Source organism: Mercurialis annua, linkage group LG7 (assembly GCF_937616625.2).
Source record: "Mercurialis annua linkage group LG7, ddMerAnnu1.2, whole genome shotgun sequence".
NCBI classification, from domain to species: Eukaryota; Viridiplantae; Streptophyta; class Magnoliopsida; order Malpighiales; family Euphorbiaceae; genus Mercurialis; species Mercurialis annua.
Window position 1 is genome coordinate 14,331,117 of NC_065576.1, and position 22,847 is coordinate 14,353,963.

At 38.4% G+C, this 22,847-nt stretch overlaps 3 protein-coding genes and 2 non-coding genes across 5 annotated transcripts; 4 read left to right on the plus strand and 1 right to left on the minus strand.

Moving 5' to 3' along the window:
• The first annotated feature begins 7,321 nt into the window (after positions 1 to 7,321).
• LOC126658923 (small nucleolar RNA R71) lies at positions 7,322 to 7,428 on the plus strand. Its single transcript, XR_007634489.1, has one exon. It is a non-coding gene; the product is annotated as a small nucleolar RNA R71 (small nucleolar RNA).
• A 6,257-nt stretch (positions 7,429 to 13,685) lies between these two features.
• LOC126656863 (uncharacterized) lies at positions 13,686 to 14,873 on the plus strand. Its single transcript, XM_050351485.1, has one exon. The coding sequence runs from the start codon at positions 13,686 to 13,688 to the stop codon at positions 14,871 to 14,873; it is 1,188 nt and encodes a 395-aa protein (XP_050207442.1).
• LOC126658935 (small nucleolar RNA R71) lies at positions 14,172 to 14,278 on the minus strand. The gene has a single exon (XR_007634500.1). It is a non-coding gene; the product is annotated as a small nucleolar RNA R71 (small nucleolar RNA).
• Positions 14,874 to 14,906: 33 nt separating the features above from the next.
• LOC126656864 (uncharacterized) lies at positions 14,907 to 16,323 on the plus strand. The gene is made up of 3 exons (XM_050351486.1): positions 14,907 to 15,509; positions 15,605 to 15,688; positions 15,745 to 16,323. Exons 1-3 carry the CDS (start codon positions 14,907 to 14,909, stop codon positions 16,321 to 16,323), a joined length of 1,266 nt encoding a protein of 421 aa, XP_050207443.1.
• Positions 16,324 to 18,159: 1,836 nt separating this feature from the next.
• LOC126656866 (uncharacterized) lies at positions 18,160 to 19,085 on the plus strand. The gene is made up of 3 exons (XM_050351487.1): positions 18,160 to 18,247; positions 18,298 to 18,615; positions 18,778 to 19,085. The coding sequence occupies exons 1-3, from the start codon at positions 18,160 to 18,162 to the stop codon at positions 19,083 to 19,085; spliced, it is 714 nt and encodes a 237-aa protein (XP_050207444.1).
• Positions 19,086 to 22,847: the final 3,762 nt, after the last annotated feature.

The window sequence follows — 22,847 nt, forward strand, 5'->3', positions numbered from 1 at the left end:
TAACAAATGTTTTCATAACAAAATAAAGGAAAAAAAAGACTAGCCTAAAATTAGTGACACAATTACAACTGTTTTCATTTAATAAAACAAAATTAAAACTAAATCTTCCAATCTGTCAATACATTTAATCATTCTGCCCCCCTTCAGTTTTGGTTTCGGTTCCACCTCCTCATCGCTGTCAATATTGTTAGTATGCTAGTATGCTTCATTTTTCTGTAAAATAAAAATACTGGTTAACTGTCAGTTTACACATAGTTAATCATTGGTTAACTGTATATAATCAGATCTCTTGCCAACATTCACCTGATAAAGATTACGACGCACAGTATTTAATTACAGCAGGTATACACAGTAAACTTCAATAATTAATTACAATCACAAACCTTAAATCCTTCAGTTTGAGAATAATCATTCTCAATAATTTGAACTGCAGATGAATAAACATAAGTCTTAAAAGCCTCCCTACCTTTAACTGTATCATTTTTATAATCAGGACCCATTAGTCATTATCTAATTAAATTGAGCACATATCAGTCTGAATAAATTGAAATAGAACTGACCAGAAGATGATGATGAAGAGAGTCTAGAAGGTGAATTAGTGAGAGATTGAGAGAGAAAAGGAAAACCTAGCTTTAGATTGAGTCTAAAATCCAAACCCATGTTTTAGTTTGTTTTATTATAATTTTTAAGCAGAAATAAGGAAGAAGAAATGAAAAAGAAGTCTATGAAAATGTTGCTCGAGTTTGATAACGAGTAAAAAAAGAAAAGTGAATGGAATTAGTGTACGTAACTGAAAGTGAAAAGATTTGGTAAGTGGATTGTGGAGTTATTTCCGGCGAGATTTTGAAGAATCTATTTGAAATAGCAACATGGAAAATGAACAAGGGAGATGGAGATTACCATTTCAGTTAATGGCTTTTTTTCTAATTTGAAAAGTCTATTATTGCTAATCAAAATCATAAAATTCAAAAAATATAAATGGTAACAGTAAAAGTCCAAATTAATATTTGGAATTGTAACTTTCTCATTAAAATTGCCTAAGCCCGTATGCAGGCTAATTATCTCTATCTTTTTTAAGTAAAGATATTGTCCGATTTAAGGATTATCTGGTTGAACCCAGATTTACCGGTTTAACCAATCTAAATCAAGAATTATCTGCTGGTTTAATTAAAAGACGGGTTCTCTAATTTAAGGGTATTTAGTGCTCCCCAAACCGGTTACCTGGACGGTTCTCGATTTTTCTAGTCGAACCGGCCAATTCGGTTCAAATTTGACTGTTCCAAATCAAAGGTTATCCGGCTGGTTTAATAAAAAGAAGGCGGGTTCTCTAATTTAAGGGTAATTAGAGCTGCCCAAACCGGTGATATGGCCGGATTCCGGTTTTTCAGGTCAAACCGGTCGGCATGGTTTGCGTTTGACAATAGTGCTTGATGGAATAGCCCAACAAAGCACCAAGGTTAGCACAAAACCCGCATTGACTAAAGAAAGCAGTGAAACCAGCGCGTCTATAAATAGATCAATCTCACACCAATACAAGAGGCGGACATACGGTCATCTATTCACATGTATAAGCCAAATAGACATTACTAAGACCCAACTCTGCAAACTCTAATATCACTACATCTATCACTTGGTGCCGTCTGTGGGAACCTGTTCTCAAAAACAAAAGTAGTGATAGAAACGGGGAGCGGTAAGAGCAACGCAAACTCACGGCACCATGCATAGTCAAGCTGAGATGGACGCGTTCAAAAGAAACCTACCAACGGAGAGTGAAAGGGCTGAGGGGTATGAAGGCCATGAGAGGAGCTACAAGCGAAGGAGGACGATCCTACAGGAAGTTAAATGCGACACCAGTCTGACCCCCCATAAAAGACGAACAGGATAGACCAGTCGTTATAACGGTGAAGGTCGGAGGGTCGAGAGATCTGGGGAGCATCGGTGGACCCCGGGGCGAATGTCAATATTATTTCCGAGAAGGCCTACTAGGCGATTGGAGGAAGTCGAATCAGGTTGAAAGCAATATCCGGAAACGTCCGAGGAGCGGGGGGCGGAAGACTCCGCACGATAGGAGCAGCGGATATCCGAGTAAGTCTGGGCGGTCCAGAAGGATGGGAAAGGACGGTAACCTCCCCTTTCCAAATCATAGATAAAAACCTCCCGTACGACCTTGAAAGACCCTTTGGGGTATGGCAAACCGGTTTTTGAGTTGTGAATCGGAAGATTAAAATTCCTTAAAGCGGAAATAAAGAAATATTAAATATTTACAATTTTCATATAATTTAACAAACAAGTGAAATTAACTAAATAAGCGTATATGTTACATAATAAAGTACTCAAAACTAGTAAATAAATGACCTATAAATGACGTAAAATATACACTTATCAAACCACCTCACACTAAAACCTTGCTTGTCCTCAAGCAAGAGTATGATTATTTATAAACACAAATCTAACTACCGAAGCAGTTTTGAACAATTGTCAACAACAGTTTTCTTGACCGATGAAAATCACGAATGCAATCGTCTAATGTCAACAACTAAAAGAGATGCAAACAAATGAGGAATACAATTATAATGACTCATTCTGATGACATTGAGAATACTCTTGAATTTGTATCATGTTAACTCAAGACAATCACAAGGTTACAATCATTTGTGGGACATGCGATCAATTAGTCTAATAATCGATGGGCAAAATATGGCAAAGCATTCATAGGCATCAAGCATAAGCACAATTTCTCACAAGATATCACTCTAACACTCAAGTGTTTCGGGTGTGAATATGAAGCTCACTAAACATGCAAATTCGCCATAAGCTTGCTCTTAGTCCGGAACTCCACTATTTAGCTCGGTAAATGACAACTATTATATAGACTTTGAATGGGTTGTAACTTGAGCATTTGGATAATTTTGGCTATAACTTGACTTGAAAAACAACATTTTCTATGAAGTGAAAGTAATGAACTAGCTTGGAATTTTTCGCACAAGTGAACTTTTCTTTCTTTTATTTGCCTTTATTTTTTTTTGCTAATTCTTATTGATTTTATTTTTCTTTGTTATTCATTTTTTTATCTTGTTTTCTTTTTCTTTAAGGCATTTTTTTCCAACACTTGTTCACATTTGTTTTTTCATCGTCAAGCTAGATTCACATTTCTTTTCTCAATTTAAGTCTCCCTCTTCCCTTCGCCCCTAGCCCAACCTACTTAAATTAAAGCGCAGGTACTCTTGATAGAGATTGGGATAGCGTTCAATCATCCGTAGCTCTCTTTCCAACCTTTCATTTCATATATCATTCCCGTTTGCAATACTTCTTCTTATTTCATCTTGCTATACGTAAAAGCGGAAGCAGAACGGAGACTGATGTAACTGAAGGAAAGGGGATATAGGTACAATAGGAGGGTTAAGCAGGTAAGCGAGGGCTCTCTCCTACTAAGACGGCATTCTTTTCCTATCTTATCTTCACTGTGAAACCTGCTCTTGCTATCTCGAAAGAGAATTCTCCTGTTAAAGTAAAGACGCATCTTAGGCAGCATAGAAATTAAGTTCCTATTGAGGACTTGAGCGAAGCGAAGAGGTTGATAATGCTCGAACGAAGTGAGAGGGTCGATGGAATGGAGCTCGACCAGAGGGAGAGGAACTGAAAGTCTCGACTAAAAGGAGAGATTTGGAGAGGTTGGAGCGAAAGTTCGCTTGTTAGCTAGTCTTTCCTCGCAAGCCACCAAGCCTTATCTTCGTCTCTGAACTCGATCGAAGGGAAGGTATAGCGGCACGTATGCTTTACCATAGGATCCGAGAAAGGCAGGTAGAACAGATTCGTCCGGTGTGGCTCAAGGGTTTAGCGATGAAGAGTTGACCAAGTCAAATTGGGGTGTTCAAAGAGGTGAAGTGTGAAAGGGTAAATGTTTGAAATGTGGTAAAAATCAAAGGGTGTAAACTAAGGGTAGAAATGGTAGACTTTTGAAAGTGGTCTAAAAGAATGGGGCAATCCTAATGCCATAATCATTTAGCTGTCAAAAACTCAGCTATACAGTTTTGAACGGACACCGAGCAAGTTCTAGGAATTCCGCATGCAATCAACACTCTCAAACAAAAAATAAGGCTCAAACGCTCAAAAGAGGTTGATGTTATGCCAAATACTTGACTCCTATAAAATCATGCCAATCATGCCCAAGATTTTCAAAATTAACCAATTTTAACGCACATCATGCATCCGCATTAGGTAACTTTGATCATGCTCAAGATTACACAACCAACCATCAGAATTCACCATAATCTCATCAAAACATGTCATACAAATTACATTTCATTAGGCAAGTATCAACATTTAATTGTTTAAACTAGCAAATGCATTCAAGACATTCATTGACCGGGAGATAACCATTGTTGATAAAATTTCAAAACTATGCATAAAATATTAAACTAACAAGTAAAAAGTAAAAATAACACCCCTCCTCACACTATTTATTAATATAATCTATTCTATTTTTTTTGTTTTCATTATTTTTCTTCTTTCCCCACCCTCCACTTTAAAAGAATGCATTGTCCTCAATGTATGATAAAGTGAAAGAAAAGAAGAAGAAGAAGAATAAAAATTCTTCCCTTTTTGGGATCGCAACGAAATGATCCACTTGGAGCTGTTGTCCGTTCCTTGCTGACAACAATGCTGTTATTAAGCGCATAGTGGTGTTGGGCTGGACAACAAATAAAATCTAAAGAAAAACTAGTTAAAATAACATAAAAATATTAAAGTTAAAAGTGCTAAATCAAATAAACATAAACATAAACATAAGATAACTATTAAGTGCTAATACTGAAATAAAACACCAAACTCAAACACTTCCTCCTCAGTGAGATGATGAATGTGCCAAGTAAGTAAAAAAAAACGTTTCCAGACTATCGTGATCGTGGGCCGGCGGAAGGCCGGTTGAAGGTCTGATTCCAGTATTATAAATTTGTTTTCTTTTCGTCTTTTGTTAATCGGCCGACGCTTGGCCGGCCTGACTTCGGGGACCGGCTGAAAGCCGGCTGACCTGCTGGATCCGATTTTTCAACTAGAAAAAAAATTAATTTTTTTTAATTTTTAAAAACCCATATTTATTAAACATGATCAAAAACATAAAATAAAGCCAAATCGTGCTTGTTTAAGGTCACTAGCCTTGACCGTATAACAATCGTTTCATGGAGGATCAACTAGAGCAACTCGCTTATGTCCTTGATCAATAAAAGTTCTAAGACATGGTTTGCACCATTGTCCAAGAACCTTAAAATTATCTCCATTCGCGCTTTCTAATTCCACTACTTCTGGACCAATGTTGCGCCGAAGTTTGAATGGTCCACTCCATTTTGATATAAGCTTGCCTGCACAAGATCCTTGAGAAGTATTTAGCATAACAAATTTACCATCACTGAGGTTTTCTGGTTGCAATGGTCCTCTGTTATTAGCCTTGTGATAGAGTCTCAACTTCCACCCTGCCCATTTCTTGGGTTTACCCTTTCGTGGTTTTGCAGGAAGTGGAAGTTCCGAAGGTGCCTCCTTCTCTACTGATTGCGCAAGTTTATGACATAAGGGCTCGCACATTGTTTCCTCTTTGCTTGATGGGTCGATTTCTTGGAATATCTCAGGAATGGACAAGTACATAACCTCCCTCTTGTAGTCATGCCCGCTTTCCTCAACACAGTCAACCCTTATGTATTTTTCTTCATTGCTCAAGCCTTGCTCGCTCTTCTTCATTTCAAAATCCACGCTTTCTTCCCCTATTCGCAAAGTCAGCTTGCCTGCATTCACATCAATGAGTGCTCTGCTTGTGTTCATGAATGGGCGTCCAAAGATCAATGGGCTTTCTTTGTCAATTTCATAGTCAAGGACGACAAAATCCACTGGGAATATGAATTTTTCGACATTAACTAAAACATTTTCCACGATCCCATATGGCTTCTTGACCGAATGGTCAGCCAACTGCAGCATCATTGGGGTGGTCTTAACTTGTTGGTCACCAAGTAGTTTCCTAAACAAAGATAGAGGCATTAAATTTATACTGGCGCCCAAATCACAAAGACAATTAGTACTTCGCAAATCACCAATAGTACAAGGAATAGTAAAACTCCCTGGATCTTCGAGCTTCGTTGGTAATTTGCTCAAGATGATTGAGCTGCAATTTTCAAACGGAACCGTATTCTCATCCCAGCTTCTCTTGTTCATAAGGATGTCCTTTAAAAACTTGGCATAATGCGGTATTTCTCGTAATGCGTCAGCCAAACTGATGTTGATTTGCAGCTTCTTGAACGTATTTAAAAACTGATGAAACTTCCAAGTATCTTTTGGCTTCTTCAATTGCTGTGGGAATGGCATTTTTGGTACATACAGAGGTAGTGGAGTAGGCTTAGTGATTACCTTTTCAGGTTCATTTTCCTCACGCTGCTCCTTCCCTGCCTCTAATATAACCTTCTCTGCATGATTTTTAGGCAATACTTTTGAACTCCTTAGTGTTATCGCCTTGACTTTCTTTCTTGGATTTGCCTCAGTGGTGGACGGTAAAACACCTTGATTTTGGTTTTGTAGTGCTTTTGCCATCTGCTGTATTTGCAATTCTTGGTTATGAATAGTAGCAGCATGATTCTTAAGTGCTTGTTGAGTCTCTGCATCCTTCTTTAGGATCAACTCCATCATCTTATCAATTTTGCTGTGCAGAGACTCACCATGTTCGTTTTGCTAGAAATCAGGTAGATGCTGTGGCATATTGTTCTGATGGTGGAAGTTGCCATGATTTTGGAAGTTACCCTGATTTTGTTGTGGTCTTTGTTCTCCTTGAAAACTAGGACCTGCCTGATTGTGGGTTTGGTTCCCATTATCCTTCCATGAGAAATTTGGGTGATTTCTCCACCCTGGATTGTAAGTAGCAGCATATGGATTATTTCCTGGTCTCTGTCCTCCCACATAGTTGATTTGCTCATTGAACTGCTGCGATATCACATAACACTCATTCGCCATATGGCTAGGATCTCCACAAACCTCACAGTTACTCTGAATTGCAGAAACACTATGAGTGTTGGGTGCTACAACTTGTTTTGTGAGAAAATCCTGTAGTAGTGACTTGACCGTCTCCACTACTGGATCAGTAGCAACTGCCATCACTCGTCTCTGAGCAGGTGCTTTTGCCCTCTCAGTTGGCCAAGAACAACTGTTCACTGCAACCTCATCTAACAGCTCAAATACTGCGTCAGTGGTCTTCCTCATTAATGACCCTCCTGCGGCTGTATTAATGATACTCCTGGTCTGATCATTTGACCCATTATAGAAATTTTGGATCAAATTTTCCCGCGTAATATGATGATGAGGAACTTTTCTATGCAATTCCTTGTACCGCTCCCATGCGTCACTCACTGATTCTCCATCCAGTTGCTGATAAAGCATGATATCTCTAGTCAGCTTTGCGGTCTTCGCCATGGGAAAGTACTTGTTCAGGAATGCCTTGGCCAAATCTGACCATTTGATGCCAACTCTAGGCAGAGCATGAATCCAGATCTTCGCTTTATCCCTCAGAGAAAATGGGAATAAACGCAGCCAAACTTCATCTTCTGTCATGTTGCTGAGCTTGAATGTACTGCACACCTCCAGGAAATTCGAGAGGTGCGCATTTGGATCTTCATTCGGTAGCCCATAGAACTGACAGCGGGCTTCTAACAACTGAATGATACTGGTCTTAATCTCGTAATGGTTTGCCCGCATAGGATGTGCAAAGTAACCATGAGTAGTATTTCCTACATTCGACTGAAAGAATTCCATCAATGTTGGTTGAATCTGCCCGTTGTTATTCTGTCCTTGCAGATCCTGCTGATTCTGCAGATTCTGTTGATTCTGTGGGATCACTCTGTTATCCCCCTCATTATTCAATCCAAGCGGATTACCTTCTTCGTCTGCCATATTTATATTCTTTTGAGCTGATTTTCTGATGCTTCGCTCAAAAGATGTGAGATCTGGTTGAAATGTTTCTAAAGGTAGACCTTTGCGACGTGTATTATGCATACACTACAAGAAGAGTACCGGTATCAACAAAAACAAGAAATCCCACGCGTAAAACAAGAAAGTAAAAGACTAAAACAACCCGAGCTATCCTAACTTAGATGTTAAAGATATGCTTTCCCCGGCAACGGCGCCAAAAACATGTTGAGAAAATTGCTGCAAGTGCACAGTGTCAACTCGTAATATAGACTATGAAGTCCAGATATCGTACCCACAAGGAAAGTAACTAAATACACCCAATTAAGATACTCAATTTGGATATCCAAAAAGATAATTTGGTTGAAGTGGTTTTAAATTAATAAAATTGAATTAAGCAGATATAATTTAAAATAAATTAAGCTTTTAATAAAAAAATGAGTTTAAACAATAATAAGGAAGATCAGGGATTATTAATTTTCTTTATGTCATTAATCTCATGGGATATATGGATTATGTTATCAATTTATGGTTCAGGCTAATCTAATGCATCTATAACTCTCTCTCAAGCCGCTATAGATAAAAATATACAAATAACCAATTAATAGGCAAATTACTCACTCCCGTGTTATAAAATACCAAATCAAGTGATTAAATGATATTTATTAAGCAAACCTCAAGAACACGTATTCATTAACTCACTCTCGTGTTATTAATTCATACGTTGTTGATTAACTGATCTATTTTAATTAAGCTCTCTCAAGTCAGAATTAAAACATAGGGCAGTGAATTAATTGGCCAAAAACATTCAAGCATTATGAGCATTAATCAACATATAATTTTAATAATAATCCAATATCCCAATATGATTAAGTAAACATAAGTCCAATTAATAATCCCCGAAAATGGGCTTAGCTACTCATATCTAAAGGAAATTCAACAATAACATATATGGAATTCATGATTAATAAGAACACAATGATAATTGATCTCTCAATAATGTTGTACCTTAACTCCGGAATTCCAATATGTTTTGTGTAATAATCCCAAACGATAGAGTAAAAATGATACTAAAATAGACTACCTCTAATGGCTTTGTCTATGATCTAAGATGAAAACTACAAAGGTGATCTCAAAGATGTTTAAGATCCAAAAGATGTGTTTTCTCTACACAAATGCAAGTTGACTTGCTCGTTGAACTGTTGCGACATCACATAGCACTCACTTGCCACATGGTTAGGATCTCCACAAACCTCACAACTATTCTGAATTACAGGCACACTATGAGTGTTGGTTGCTACAGCTTGTTTTGTGAGTAAATCCTGTAGTAATAACTTGACCGTCTCCACCATTGGGTCAGTATTAATTGCCATAACTCCTCTCTCAACAGGTGCTTTGGCCAAGAACAGTTGTTCACTGCCAACTCATCTAACACCTCAAATGCTGCGTCAGTGCTCTTCCTAATCAATGACCCTCGTGCGGATGTATCAATAATGATCCATTGTAGAAATTTTGGATCAAATTCTCTCACGTAATATGGATGAGGAACTTTTCTCTACATTTCCTTATACCACTCCCATGCGTCACTCACTGGTTCTCCATCCAGTTGCTAATAAAGCATGATATCTCTTGTCAACTTTGTGGTCTTCGCCATGGGAAAGTACTTGTTCAGGAATGCCTTGGCTAAATTTGACCATCTATTGATGCCTACTCTAGGCAGAGCATGGATCCAAATCTTTGCTTTGTCCCTCAGAGAAAATGGGAATAAGCGCAACCAAACTTGATCTTCTGTCATGTTACTGAGCTTGAATGTACTGCACACCTCCAGGAAGTTCGAGAGGTGCGCATTTGGATCTTCATTCAGTAGCCCATAAAACTGACAGCGGGCTTCTAACAACTGAATGATACTGGTCTTAATCTCCTAATGGTTTGCCCGCACAGGATGTGCAAAGTAACCATGAGTAGTATTTCCTACATTCGGCTGAAAGAATTCCATCAATGTTGGTTGTCTCTGCTTGTTATTATTATGTCCTTGCAGATCCTGCTGATTCTGCTGATTCTGTTGATTCTGTGGGACCACTCTAATATCCCTCTCATTATTTAAGCCAGGCAGGATACCATCTTCGTCTGCCATATTAGAATTCTTTTGAGCTGATTTTTTGATGCTTCGCTCAAAAGTTGTGAGATCTGGTTGAAATGTTTCTAGAGGTAGACCTTTGCGACGTGTGTTATGCATACATTACGAGGAGAGTACTTGTATCAACAAAAACAACAAAACCCACGCGTAAAACAAGAAAATAAAAAACTAAAACAAGCCGAGCTATCCTAACTTAGATGTTAAAAATATGCTTTCCCCGGCAACGGCGCCAAAAACTTGTTGATATAAATACTGCAAGTGCACAATGTCAACTCGTAATACAGACTGTGAAGTCCGGATATCGTACCCACAAGGAAAGCAACTAAATAAACCCAATTAAGATACTCAATTTGGATAGCCAAAAGGATAATTTGGTTGAAGTTATTTTGAATTAATAAAACTGAATTAAGCAAATTTAATTTAGAATAAAATTAAGCTTTTAATAAAAATGAGTTTAAACAATAATATGGAAGATCAGGGATTATTAATTTTCTTTATGCAATTAATCTCATGGGATATGGATTATGTTGTCAAATTATGGTTTAGGCTAGTCTAATGCATCTATAACTCTCTTTCAAGCCGCTATAGACAAAAACATACAAATAACAAATTAATAGGCAAATTACTCACTCTCGTGTTATAATAAACCTAATCGAATGATTAAATGATATTTATTAAGCAAACCTAAAGAACACGTATTCATTAACTCACTCTCGTGTTATTAACTCCTATGTTGTTGATTAACCGATCTATTTTGATTAAGCTCTCTCAAGTCAGAATTAAAACATAGGGCAGTAAATGAATTGATCAGATACATTCAAGCATTATGAGCATTAATCAACACACAATTTTAACAACAATCCATAATCCCAATATGATTAAATATACATAAGTTCAATTAATAATCTCCGAAAATGGGTTTAGCTACTCATATCTAAAGGAAATTCCACAATGACATATATAGAATTCATGATTAACAAGAACACAACGGTAATTGATCTCTCAATAATGTTGTACCTTAACTCCAGAACTCCGATATGTTTCGTGTAATAATCCCAAATGATAAAGTAGAAATGATAAACAAAACTCTAAAATAGACTACCTCTAATGGCTTTGTCTATGATCTAAGATGTAAGCTACAAATTGTCTAATCTCTAAGATGTGTGATCTCCAAAAGATGTCTTTTCTCTACACAATTGCAAGCTATTTATAGAGTTTCTAGGAGTAGAGCTCAAGTCAAGAATCCCTTTTCTCTTCATGGAATTTAAGTGATGATCAAGCTTTGTATCTCTTCTTTCCATATAGAGCGGAGTAGAGAGCAAGTTCTTTCATAACCATCTTGAGTGAATCATGGTTCACTTATTTCATTTCCAAAGATAACTTGATTCTATATCATCTTGATATATTCTTTGAGTGATAATCAAGTTCTTCCATAATGAGCTTGAGAGGATCAAGGTTGACTTATCTCGTTTCCATAAGAAGTTTAAGTGTATCAAAGTTGACTTATCTCATTTCCAAAAGTGGATTGATCTAAGTCAACAATGATTTCTTCTTCCTTAATGAACATTTTGTCAACACTTCTTTCTTTGAGTGCAAGTAAAGAAAGATCTCTTTGGGTGTGAACCAAATATATGTTGCTTATGGAAGGTGTATGAGTGTGTTTGCCAAGAATCCCCAAGTGATTTTCCAAGAATCGGAAATATACTTCGAATCCAGAGGCCGGCTCATAGTCGTGGGACGGTGATAAGTGTATATTTTACGTCATTTAGAGGTCATTTATCTACTAGTTTTTAGTATTTTATGATGTAAAATATACGCTTATTTAGTTAATTTCACTTATTTGTTAAATTATTTGTAGAATGTAAATATTTAATGTTTCTTAAGTTTTTAGGCATAAAACAGAGTTAAAATGCAAAAATAGTTAGAGCTAGAAGGATTCGAGTCAAGTTCAAGAAAGCCAACCAAGTTTCGGGTCAAACCGAGTCAAAACCGAACCGAACCAGAAATGAGCTACAAGCACCAGATCAGCTGGCCTTCAGCCGGCCCACGACTATGAGCCAGCCAAGGGCTGGCTGACTTCTGATCTCGGAGTGCAACTTCAATTCTTGGGAAATCGCTTGGGGATTCTTAGCCGATACACTCATACACCTTCCATAAGCAACATATATTGGGTTCACACTCAAAGAGATCTTCCTTGGCTTGCACTCAATGTATGTATCAAGATGAGATTTGATCGAGCTATCTTTGGAATGAGATAAGTGAACCATGATTCACTCAAGACGGTTATGGAAGAACTTGCTCCCTACTCCGCTCTACATGGAAAGAAGAGATCTAAAACTTGATCATCACTCAAATTCCATGAAGAGAATATAGATTCTTGACTTGAGCTCCACGCCTAGCAACTCTATAAATAGCTTGCATTTATGTAGAGAAAACACATCTTTTGGATCTTAAACATCTTTGAGATCACCTTTGTAGTTTTCATCTTAGATCATAGACAAAACCATTAGAGGTAGTCTATTTTAGTATCATTTCTACTCTATCGTTTGGGATTATTACACAAAATATATTGGAATTCCGGAGTTAAGGTACAACATTATTGAGAGATCAATTATCGTTGTGTTCTTGTTAATCATGAATTCCATATATGTTATTGTTGAATTTCCTTTAGATATGAGTAGCTAAACCCATTTTCGGGGATTATTAATTGGACTTATGTTTACTTAATCATATTGGGATATTGGATTGTTATTAAAATTATGTGTTGATTAATGCTCATAATGCTTGAATGTTTTTGGCCAATTCATTCACTGCCCTATGTTTTAATTCTGATTTGAGAGAGCTTAATTAAAATAAATCAGTTAATCAACAACGTATGAATTAATAACACGAGAGTGAGTTAATGAATACGTGTTCTTAAGGTTTGCTTAATAAATATCATTTTATCACTTGATTTGGTATTTCAAAACACGAGAGTGAGTAATTTGCCTATTAATTGGTTATTTGTATATTTTTATCTATAGCGGCTTGAGAGAGAGTTATAGATGCATTCGATTAGCCTGAACTATAAATTGCTAACATAATCCATATATCCCATGAGATTAATGACATAAAGAAAATTAATAATCCCTGATCTTCCTTATTATTGTTTAAACTCATTTTTTTAATTAAAAGCTTAATTTTATTTTAAATTAAATCTACTTAATTCAATTTTATTAATTTAAAACCACTTCAACCAAATTATCTTTTTGGCTATCCAAATTGAGTATCTTAATTGGGTGTATTTAGTTACTTTCCTTGTGGGTACGATATCTGGACTTCACAGTCTATATTACGAGTTGACACTGTGCACTTGCAGCAATTTTCTCAACAAGTTTTTGGCGCCGTTGCCGGGGAAAGCATATCTTTAACATCTAAGTTAGGATAGCTCGGCTTGTTTTAGTCTTTTACTTTCTTGTTTTACGCGTGGGCTTTCTTGTTTTTGTTGATACAGGTACTCTTCTTGTAGTGTATGCATAATACACGTCGCAAAGGTCTACCTTTAGAAACATTTCAACCAGATCTCACATCTTTTGAGTGAAGCATCAGAAAATCAGCTCAAAAGAATCTAAATATGGCAGACGAAGAAGGTAATCCGCTTGGATTGAATAATGAGGGGGATAACAGAGTGATCCCACATAATCTGCAGAATCAGCAGGATCTGCAAGGACAGAATAACAACAGGCAGAGACAACCAACATTGATGGAATTCTTTCAGTCGAATGTAGGAAATACTACTCATGGTTACTTTGCACATCCTGTGCGGGCAAACCATTACGAGATTAAGACCAATATCATTCAGTTGTTAGAAGCCCGCTGTCAGTTCTATGGGCTACCGAATGAAGATCCAAATGCGCACCTCTCGAATTTCCTGGAGGTGTGCAGTACATTCAAGCTCAGCAACATGACAGAAGATGAAGTTTGGCTGCGTTTATTCCCATTTTCTCTGAGGGATAAAGCGAAGATCTGGATTCATGCTCTGCCTAGAGTTGGCATTAACAGATGGTCAGATTTGGCAAAGGCATTCCTGAACAAGTACTTTCCCATGGCGAAGACCGCAAAGTTGACTAGATATATCATGCTTTATCAGCAACTGGATGGAGAATCAGTGAGTGACGCATGGGAGCGGTACAAGGAATTGCAGAGAAAAGTTCCTCATCATCATATTACGGGGCAGAATTTGATCCAAAATTTCTATAATGGGTCAAATGATCAGACCAGGAGTATCATTGATACAGCCGCAGGAGGGTCATTGATGAGGAAGACCACTGACGCAGCACTTGAGCTGTTAGATGAGGTTGCAGTGAACAGCTGTTCTTGGCCAACTGAGAGGGCGAAAGCACCTGCTCAGAGAGGAGTGATAGCAGTTGCTACTGATCCAATAGTGGAGACGGTCAAGTCACTACTACAGGAGTTTCTCACAAAACAAGTTGTAGCACCCAACACTCATAGTGTTTCTGCAATTCAGAGTAACTGTGAGGTTTGTGGAGTTCCTAGCCATATGGCGAATGAGTGCTATGTGGTGTCGCGACAGTTCAATGAGCAAATAAACTATGTGGGAGGACAGAGACCAGGAAATAATCCATATGCTGCTACTCACAATCCAGGGTGGAGAAATCACCCAAATTTCTCATGGAAGGATAATGGAAATCATATCCACAATCAGGCAGGTCCTAGTTTTCAAGGAGAACAAAGATCACAGCAGAATCAAGGAAACTTCCACCATCAGAATAGTAGGCCACAACATCCACCTGGTTTTTAGCAGAAAGAACACGGAGAGTCTCTACACAGTAAGATGGACAAAATGATGGAGTTGATGCTAAAGAAGGACGCAGAGACTCAGCAAGCACTCAAGAATCATGCTGCTACTATTCACAATCAAGAATTGCAAATACAGCAGATGGCTAAAGCACTCCAAAACAGAAATCAAGGGGGTTTACCATCCACTACTGAGGAAAACTCCCGAGAGCATTTGAAAGCGATTGAACTGAGGAATGGAAAGGCATTGGATGATCCATACGCAACAAATACTAGCGCAGAGGTAGAAAAGGAGCAGAGTAAGGAAAATGAATCTGAAAAGGTAGTCACTAAACCTACTCCACTACCTCCGTACGTACCAAAAATACCATTCCCTCAGCGATTGAAGAAGCCGCAAGATACTTGGAAGTTCCACCAGTTTTTAGACACTTTCAAGATGCTGCAAATCAACATCAGTTTGGTTGACGCTTTACGTGAAATGCCACATTATGCCAAGTTTTTAAAAGAGATCATCACCAACAAACAGAGTTGGGAGGCAGAGGGTACAATACCCATGACAAAGAACTGCAGCTCAATCATCTTGAGCAATCTTCCGACAAAATTCAGGATCCAGGGAGTTTTACTATTCCATGTACTATTGGTAACATGCAGTCCATTAATTGCCTGTGTGATTTAGGTGCTAGTATAAATTTGATGCCCCTATCTCTGTTTTGGAGCATGTTTGGTGATCAGCAGGTACAAGCTACCCCAATGATGTTTCAATTGGCAGATCACTCTTCGAAGAAGCCACATGGGATTGTGGAGGATGTTTTGGTTAAGGTTAACAAATTTATATTTCTTGTAGATTTTGTTGTCCTTGATTATGCGGCCGACAGGGACTTCCCAATGATATTGGGGAGACCATTCATGACCACTGGCAGAGTCTTATCGATGTGCATGATGGCAAACTGACTCTGAGAATTGGGGAGGAGAGTGTTGAGTTTGATATGAAGAAAATTACACGCCACCCCAATATCGAAGAGAAATGGATGCAGATTGACATGGTGGACGAGATAGTACAAGAGCAGTTAGAAGAAAACAACTCCATATTGAACTCTGATTGGGATCAGGATGACATAAGTAGTATGGAGGTTACTTGTGAATGCCCTGTGGCAGACCAGAAGACGGAACTGGAAACAACCGTACGTACTCATATTCGTACTTGTGCGAATGCACAGCTGGTTTCCAGTCAAGAAGAGGAAGAGTGTGAAGAGGAACCAGTTCTTGAGCCATTGGTCAAGAACAAGCACATCACTCCTCCTTCTTCAGAAAAGCCACTGAAGATGGAACTCAAGACTTTACCAGCGCATCTTAGGTATGCTTTCTTGGGAGCTGACAATACTTTACCTATCATTATCAGCAATAAGCTCACCAAGGAGCAAGAGCAGAAGGTCATCAACATAGTCAAGGGATGAATTTTGGCTGTTGGGTGGCAGATCTTAGATATCAGAGGAATCAGTCCTTCAGTGGTAATGCATCAGATTCATCTAGAGAATGAATCCAAAACCTCTGCATAGAGGCAGAGAAGGCTGAATCCAAATATGAAGGAAGTAGTTCATAAGGAAATTGTGAATCTACTTGACGCGGGCATCATTTACCCCATTTCCGACAGTGCATGGGTAAGCCCAATTCAGTGTGTACCTACGAAAGGAGGTATGACAGTCGTGGAAAACGACAAGGGAGAGCAAATCTCAACTCGCACGGTCACTGGCTGGCGAGTATGTATTGATTATTGGAAGCTGAATACAGAAACGAGGAAGGATCATTTTCCACTTCCATTCATTGATCAGATGTTGGAACGGGTGGCAGGTCATGCATTTTATTGTTTTCTTGATGGATACTCGGGATATAACCAAATTTTGATTTATCCAGAGGACCAAGAGAAAAGTACATTCACCTGCCCATACGGCACGTTGGCATATCGCCGTATGCCCTTTGGTCTGTGTAATGCTCCTGCTACATTTCAGAGATGCATGACTTCCATCTTCAATGACATGATCGAAGACATTATGAAAGTATTCATGGATGATTTCTCGATGTTTGGAGATTCCTTTGAAAGATGTCTTCAAAATCTGGACTGAGTCTTGCAAAGGTGTGAGGAAACTAATCTGGTATTAAACTGGGAGAAATGTCACTTCTTGGTAAAAGAGGGCATTGTTTTGGGGCATAAGATATCCAAGGAGGGTATAGAAGTGGACCAAGCAAAGACTGAGGTGATCGAGAAACTGCCACCTCCACTAACAGTGAAGGGAGTTCGTGCCTTCTTAGGGCATGCATGGTTTTATCGCCACTTCATTAAAGATTTTTCATCTATAGCGCGTCCTTTGACAAACTTGTCAAGGATGCGCCTTTTGTGTTCACTGATGCCTGTTTAGCTTCGTTTCTCAGATTGAAAGAGGCACTCGTTACTGCCCCAATCATATCTTGTCCAGATTGGAATCTTCCATTTGAACTCATGTACGATGCAAGTGATCAGGCATTGGGGAGTGTTTTGGGGCAAAGGAAGGATAAGAAGCTTCATATCATCTACTATGCTAGCCGCACTCTTTCCGGAGCTCAGCTGAACTACACTACCACAGAAAAAGAGATGTTGGCTGTAGTGTTTGCAGTGGATAAATTTAGGTCATATCTTCTTGGCTCTAAATATATCATATACACTGACCATGCTGCACTTTGATATCTTTTTTGCTAAGTAGGATGCTAAGCCTAGGTTGATTCGATGGATTTTACTCCTTCAAGAGTTTGATATCGAGATCAAGGATAAGAAGGGTACTGAGAACGTGGTCGCAGGCCACCTATCAAGATTAGAGGTGCCAGAGCCCGTAATAGAGGGAGATTTCATTAATGAGAGTTTCCCTGATGAAACACTCATGTTCATAAGGGACAAAGCGAAGCCATGGTATGCAGATTTTGAAAACTACCTCTCCGCCTCCATCACGCCATCAGACCTGAACTATCACCAGCGAAAGAAATTTATGTATGATGTTAGACGGTATCAGTGGGATGATCCCTATCTGTTCAAAGTTTGTGGAGATGGAATGATTCGGAGGTGTGTTGCAGAAGAGGAGATGTTTCCTATCATGGGGCAATGCCATGCTTCAGATTATGCAGGCCATTATGGGTCAGCCCGGACTGCAGCTCATGTCTTGGAAAGTGGATTTTTCTGGCCTACAATATTCCACGATGCTAGAACATTTGTGGAGCGTTGTGGGAGATGTCAGCGAACATGAAATATTTCAAGGAGGAATGAGATGCCGCTTACTTCCATTCAGGAGGTTGAAATTTTCGATGTTTGGGGTATCGATTTCATGGGGCCATTCCTGTATCTTTTGGAAATCAGTATATCTTGATTTGTGTCGACTACGTGTCGAAATGGGTGGAAACAACAGCTTTACCTACCAATGATGGAAAAGTGGTCCTGAATTTCCTGAAAAAGCTGATCAACACATTTGGAGTACCACGTGCTATTATCAGTGATGGGGGTTCGCACTTCTGTAATAGACAGTTTGATGCTTTAATGAAGAAATACAATGTCTACCACAGAGTGGAAACTCCTTATCATCCACAGACAAGCGGACAAGTTAAAGTATCCAATAGAGAGCTGAAAATGATTTTAGAGAAAACAGTCAATAACACGCGCAAAGATTGGTCTCTGAAGCTGGACGATGCACTTTGGGCATATCGAACAGCCTTCAAAACACCAATTGGTATGTCTCCTTATAAATTGGTGTTTGAAAAAGCGTGTCACTTGCCCGTGGAGCTAGAACATCGAGCATATTAGGCGATCAAGGAGCTGAATTTTGATCCCAAGGCATCTCAGGAAAAGCGGTTATTACAGTTGAATGAACTTGATGAGTTCCGCTTAACAGCCTATGAGAATGCAAAACTCTACAAGGAAAAGACTAAGAAGTGGCACGATGCTCACATTGTGCCTAAGCAGTTTACAGCAGGCAGTTATGTGCTACTGTATAATTCTCGCTTACGTCTGTTCCCTGGAAAGCTTAAATCAAGATGGAGTGGACCATTCAAAGTACGACATATAGCTGATCACAGAGCAATTGAGCTGGAAAATGACAATGGTGAGTCTTTCAAAGTTAATGGACAAAGATGCAAACCATACTTAGGACCGTTAACTGATGAAGGACGAGAGTGTTTTACTCTCACCGCCCCAGCTTGATCCAGGTAACATGCGGTCAAGGCTAGTGACCTTAAACAAGCACGATTTGGAGAAATTCCAAATTATTCAGTCGCATCCCCATATTTTAACAGACAGTGAATTTTTTGATATTTTCATCTGTCTATGTGGTGCTGCTGTGGTCTTATTTATAGTATTTATTTTAAGCTTATTATTTTCTTTAACCTTGTCTAAAAATAAATAAAATGTTTAATCTATTTTTCCATATTTTATCCAGCTTCTTATTTTCAAATGTCAATATTTTCTTTGACATGTATTCTTGTAAATAAATAAAATGGTGATTTTATCACATTAAAAAAATAAAATAAAATATTGTCTTTGATTTTTCATTAAACAAAAAAATATTCTTTCATTTAAATTTATTTCACTTTTTATTCATGTTCACATTAATTATCTTATTTGATTGTATTCATATTAGAAAATAAGGTGTATATTTTCATTTTCTAGTAGAAAAGTTAACTTTTACATGAGTTTATTTCTTTTAAAAAATAAGTGGTATATATGCTAAATTCCTAATTATAAAAATGTTTACATGTGCATGGATTTGTTTTATTAGGAAAAATTGTACATATGTTAGTTTCCTATATTAACATTTATTTAGCTTATGTGTGCTTTAATTCTTAAGGAAATTGTCTTTTCTAGTTTTGTTAGCTTCCAAAATAGATTGTCTTACCTTAGTTAGCTACCATTCGAAACCCTATAAATAGAACCACTATTCCCACCAAATCTTCATCTCAAACATAATTCTCATAACTTTCTTCTCATCCTACAAACACAATACTCATAACTTTCTTCGGTATCATGGGTTATTATTCCGATTACTCATCCGCTACTCATTCGGACACCGAGGATGAGTACGAAGCTCCATCCTATGAGTATGAAGTTCCATCATACGAGTTTCTAACTGATCCCTACCCCGAGTTAGAACCACTTGAGGCATATCAGTGGCCTGAGGAACTCGAACCTTGGATTCTAGAGGGTGTATATGAACCTGTAGACTACGAGGATCAATTGTTTCAACCAATACCATCCAATGATGAGATGGATGACGAATCCGAGAAGGATACGGATGATGAATCTGAGAAAGATTCAGATAGCGAATCTGAGGAAGATCCGAAAGAGGATGAGGGTGAAGAGGGTCTGGAGGAGCTATTCCAAGTTGAAACTCCTAAACCTAAGGAGAAAGAATATTCTCTTTTGGGAATGAGCTCTCCTCCATACACTTCTTCTCCTTCCACTGACTCTTCTACTCCAGGGGATTTTTTCTTCCCCTCGGGTTGCTTTTTCAACCTCATTGAAATTTCGAATGATGAGGGGGCTAAGGAGGCAACTAGACGAGATATGCGTAAACTCTTTGAGGACGAGGTGGAGAAGGAGCGAGCATTTTACATGGGGAATGATGAAGTGATGGAACCCTATGAAGCGGATAATTTTTTTGGAGACATGGTTCGAGCTAGGGGTTGCCCAAGAATTATCCGTACCGGAAAAGTTGGACGCCCTAGGAAACAATTTTGCATGAGGCCTAAAAATGCTTTCTAGGGACGTTTTGGTTCGAGATAATATTGTGGGCTAGGATGAGTTAGTAATGTGTCTCAGTTACTTGTGTTTTATTTTTATGTTCCGTATGTTTTTGTTTTTGTTACTAATATATTGCACCTTATTTTTGCTTTAATTTACGTTTTTCTTATGTTTAATAAATTTAATTTTCAATATAAATAAAAATAAAAATATTTCAATTTCAAAAAAATTCGGTACAGCAGGTCAACCGGTGCTCAGCCGGCCCCCGAAGTCAAGCCGGCCAAGCACCGGCCGATACTTAAAATACGAAAAAAATATCTTTTTTTGAAGGGTAAACAGACCTTTAGGCCGGCCCACGATCGAGAGCCGGCCAAGGACCGGCTGATGGTCTGTACACTTTTTTAAAAGAGTATTTTGTGCAATTCTTGCTTCATCTTCTCCAAAACTCTTGCATTTTCAAAACCCTATCTTTCATGGTTAACACATAACACAAAATCAAGTCAAATTTTAAGCATTTCACACCAATTGAGAGGTTCCACCATCATCCCCAAAGTTATTTTGTTCATATTCATCAAAAAAGGTCTGTTTCTTTCACTTTTCTCTATAGAATTTCAAATTCAATAATTACTAGGGTGTTGTTAATTAATAAAATTGGCGATGATAACATAGTTCGTAAGCTTTTATGTTGTTTACCCAACATGTAATTTGAGTTTTCCATCCTTAGTTTGCATCCAATTGAAAAAATAAAAAAAAATTAGGTAGAACGCTAGAAATTGAAAATTGGGAAAATTGAATCAATTACATTTTTAGTGTTAATAGAAGTTTTGATCATCTCTTGTAACTAATAGGATTCACCCACACACTTTTTGCACCTTATTTAGACTTAATACAATAGAACTTGTAAAAAAAAATTAATAATGTTGGCATGTAGTTTTAAAGCAATTTGATGGAAAAAAATGTGAGTTTGTGGGAATCTTGTGAATACATTGTTGGTTGTTGTTAGTGTTGGTGGAATTTGTTTTATAAATTTTGTAAATATTTCAGGGCAAAATGACTCAGAAATCGACTGCAGTTGGGACTTCGAGAGGAAAACAGGCACAAAGGAAACGAAAGGGTGCTCCTCACGACTCTAGCAGATTTTTGACATCAGAAAATAGTGACTGGTTCGACTCAACTGCGTCAAGCACGATGATTCTTGAGAAGACGATTCATCGAGAGGTTGATGTAGAGTTTGAAATCAGAGATGCTTTTGCTAGCTTGGGTTGGGCTAAAGTACTTGACCTTAATGGTGAGTATTACCCAACTTTAGAGCGGAAATTCTATGCTAATGTCAAATATAAGGATCAAGCAAAGGTGACTGTCATCGAGAGTTTTGTGCGTGGTCGACAAATTAACATTTCGATGGATTTGTTGAATGAAATGTTTGAGCTACCGGTGCAAGGCGAAGGATGCCCTGCGTTTCATGCCTTTAGGAAGGACATTATCAGTGACAAGGAATGGAGTGTCGATGTTGCCAAGCATAAGTTCCACATTGACTGGGCAACATAGCAGGGAATGAGATGTTTTTAGCTAAGAATTTGGAGCTTCGTCCGCGGTTGTTAGCTTATCTTTTTGCTTTCAACGTTTCACCTAAAGCTAATGGCTGAACGAGGTACGAATGACTGATTTATATTGGATAGATAGGATGTTGTTTGGTTTTCCAGGTCGTGTTCAGGGGATATCTCTTGCTACCATTATTATGGGCCATATTTTTGATGTTGCACGGTTCAAGGGAAAAGCATTGGTTTTTCCAATTTTAATTAGCAGAATTCTTCAGAGGGCTCGAGTAGGGATTCCGACTGGCGAAACCAGAGTCACGGAGCGCCGTGACATGATTACTTATGAGACAATCGAACGCCTCAATTTTTAGAAAATTCAAGGCGTTTGGCGAAATATTCAGGCTCATCCTGTTCCGGCAGAAGAAGTTCCACCACCTCCAATTGTCGATCCACTTGTTCCTCCAGCAGTTCCAGTTGATATACCAGTGCCACCTCCTGCCAGAGCACGTGTTCCATTGCGCACTTTACTTAGACGTCTGACTCGCATCTGTCAGAATGTTCAGAGGGACGTAGCAGATACTCGAGCAGTTGTTGATCGGATTGAGACTGACGTAGTAGAGACACGAGTAGCGGTTCGTCGGATTGAGCAGGACGTGCGAACCAACCGAGAGGCGATGGATGAATTTCG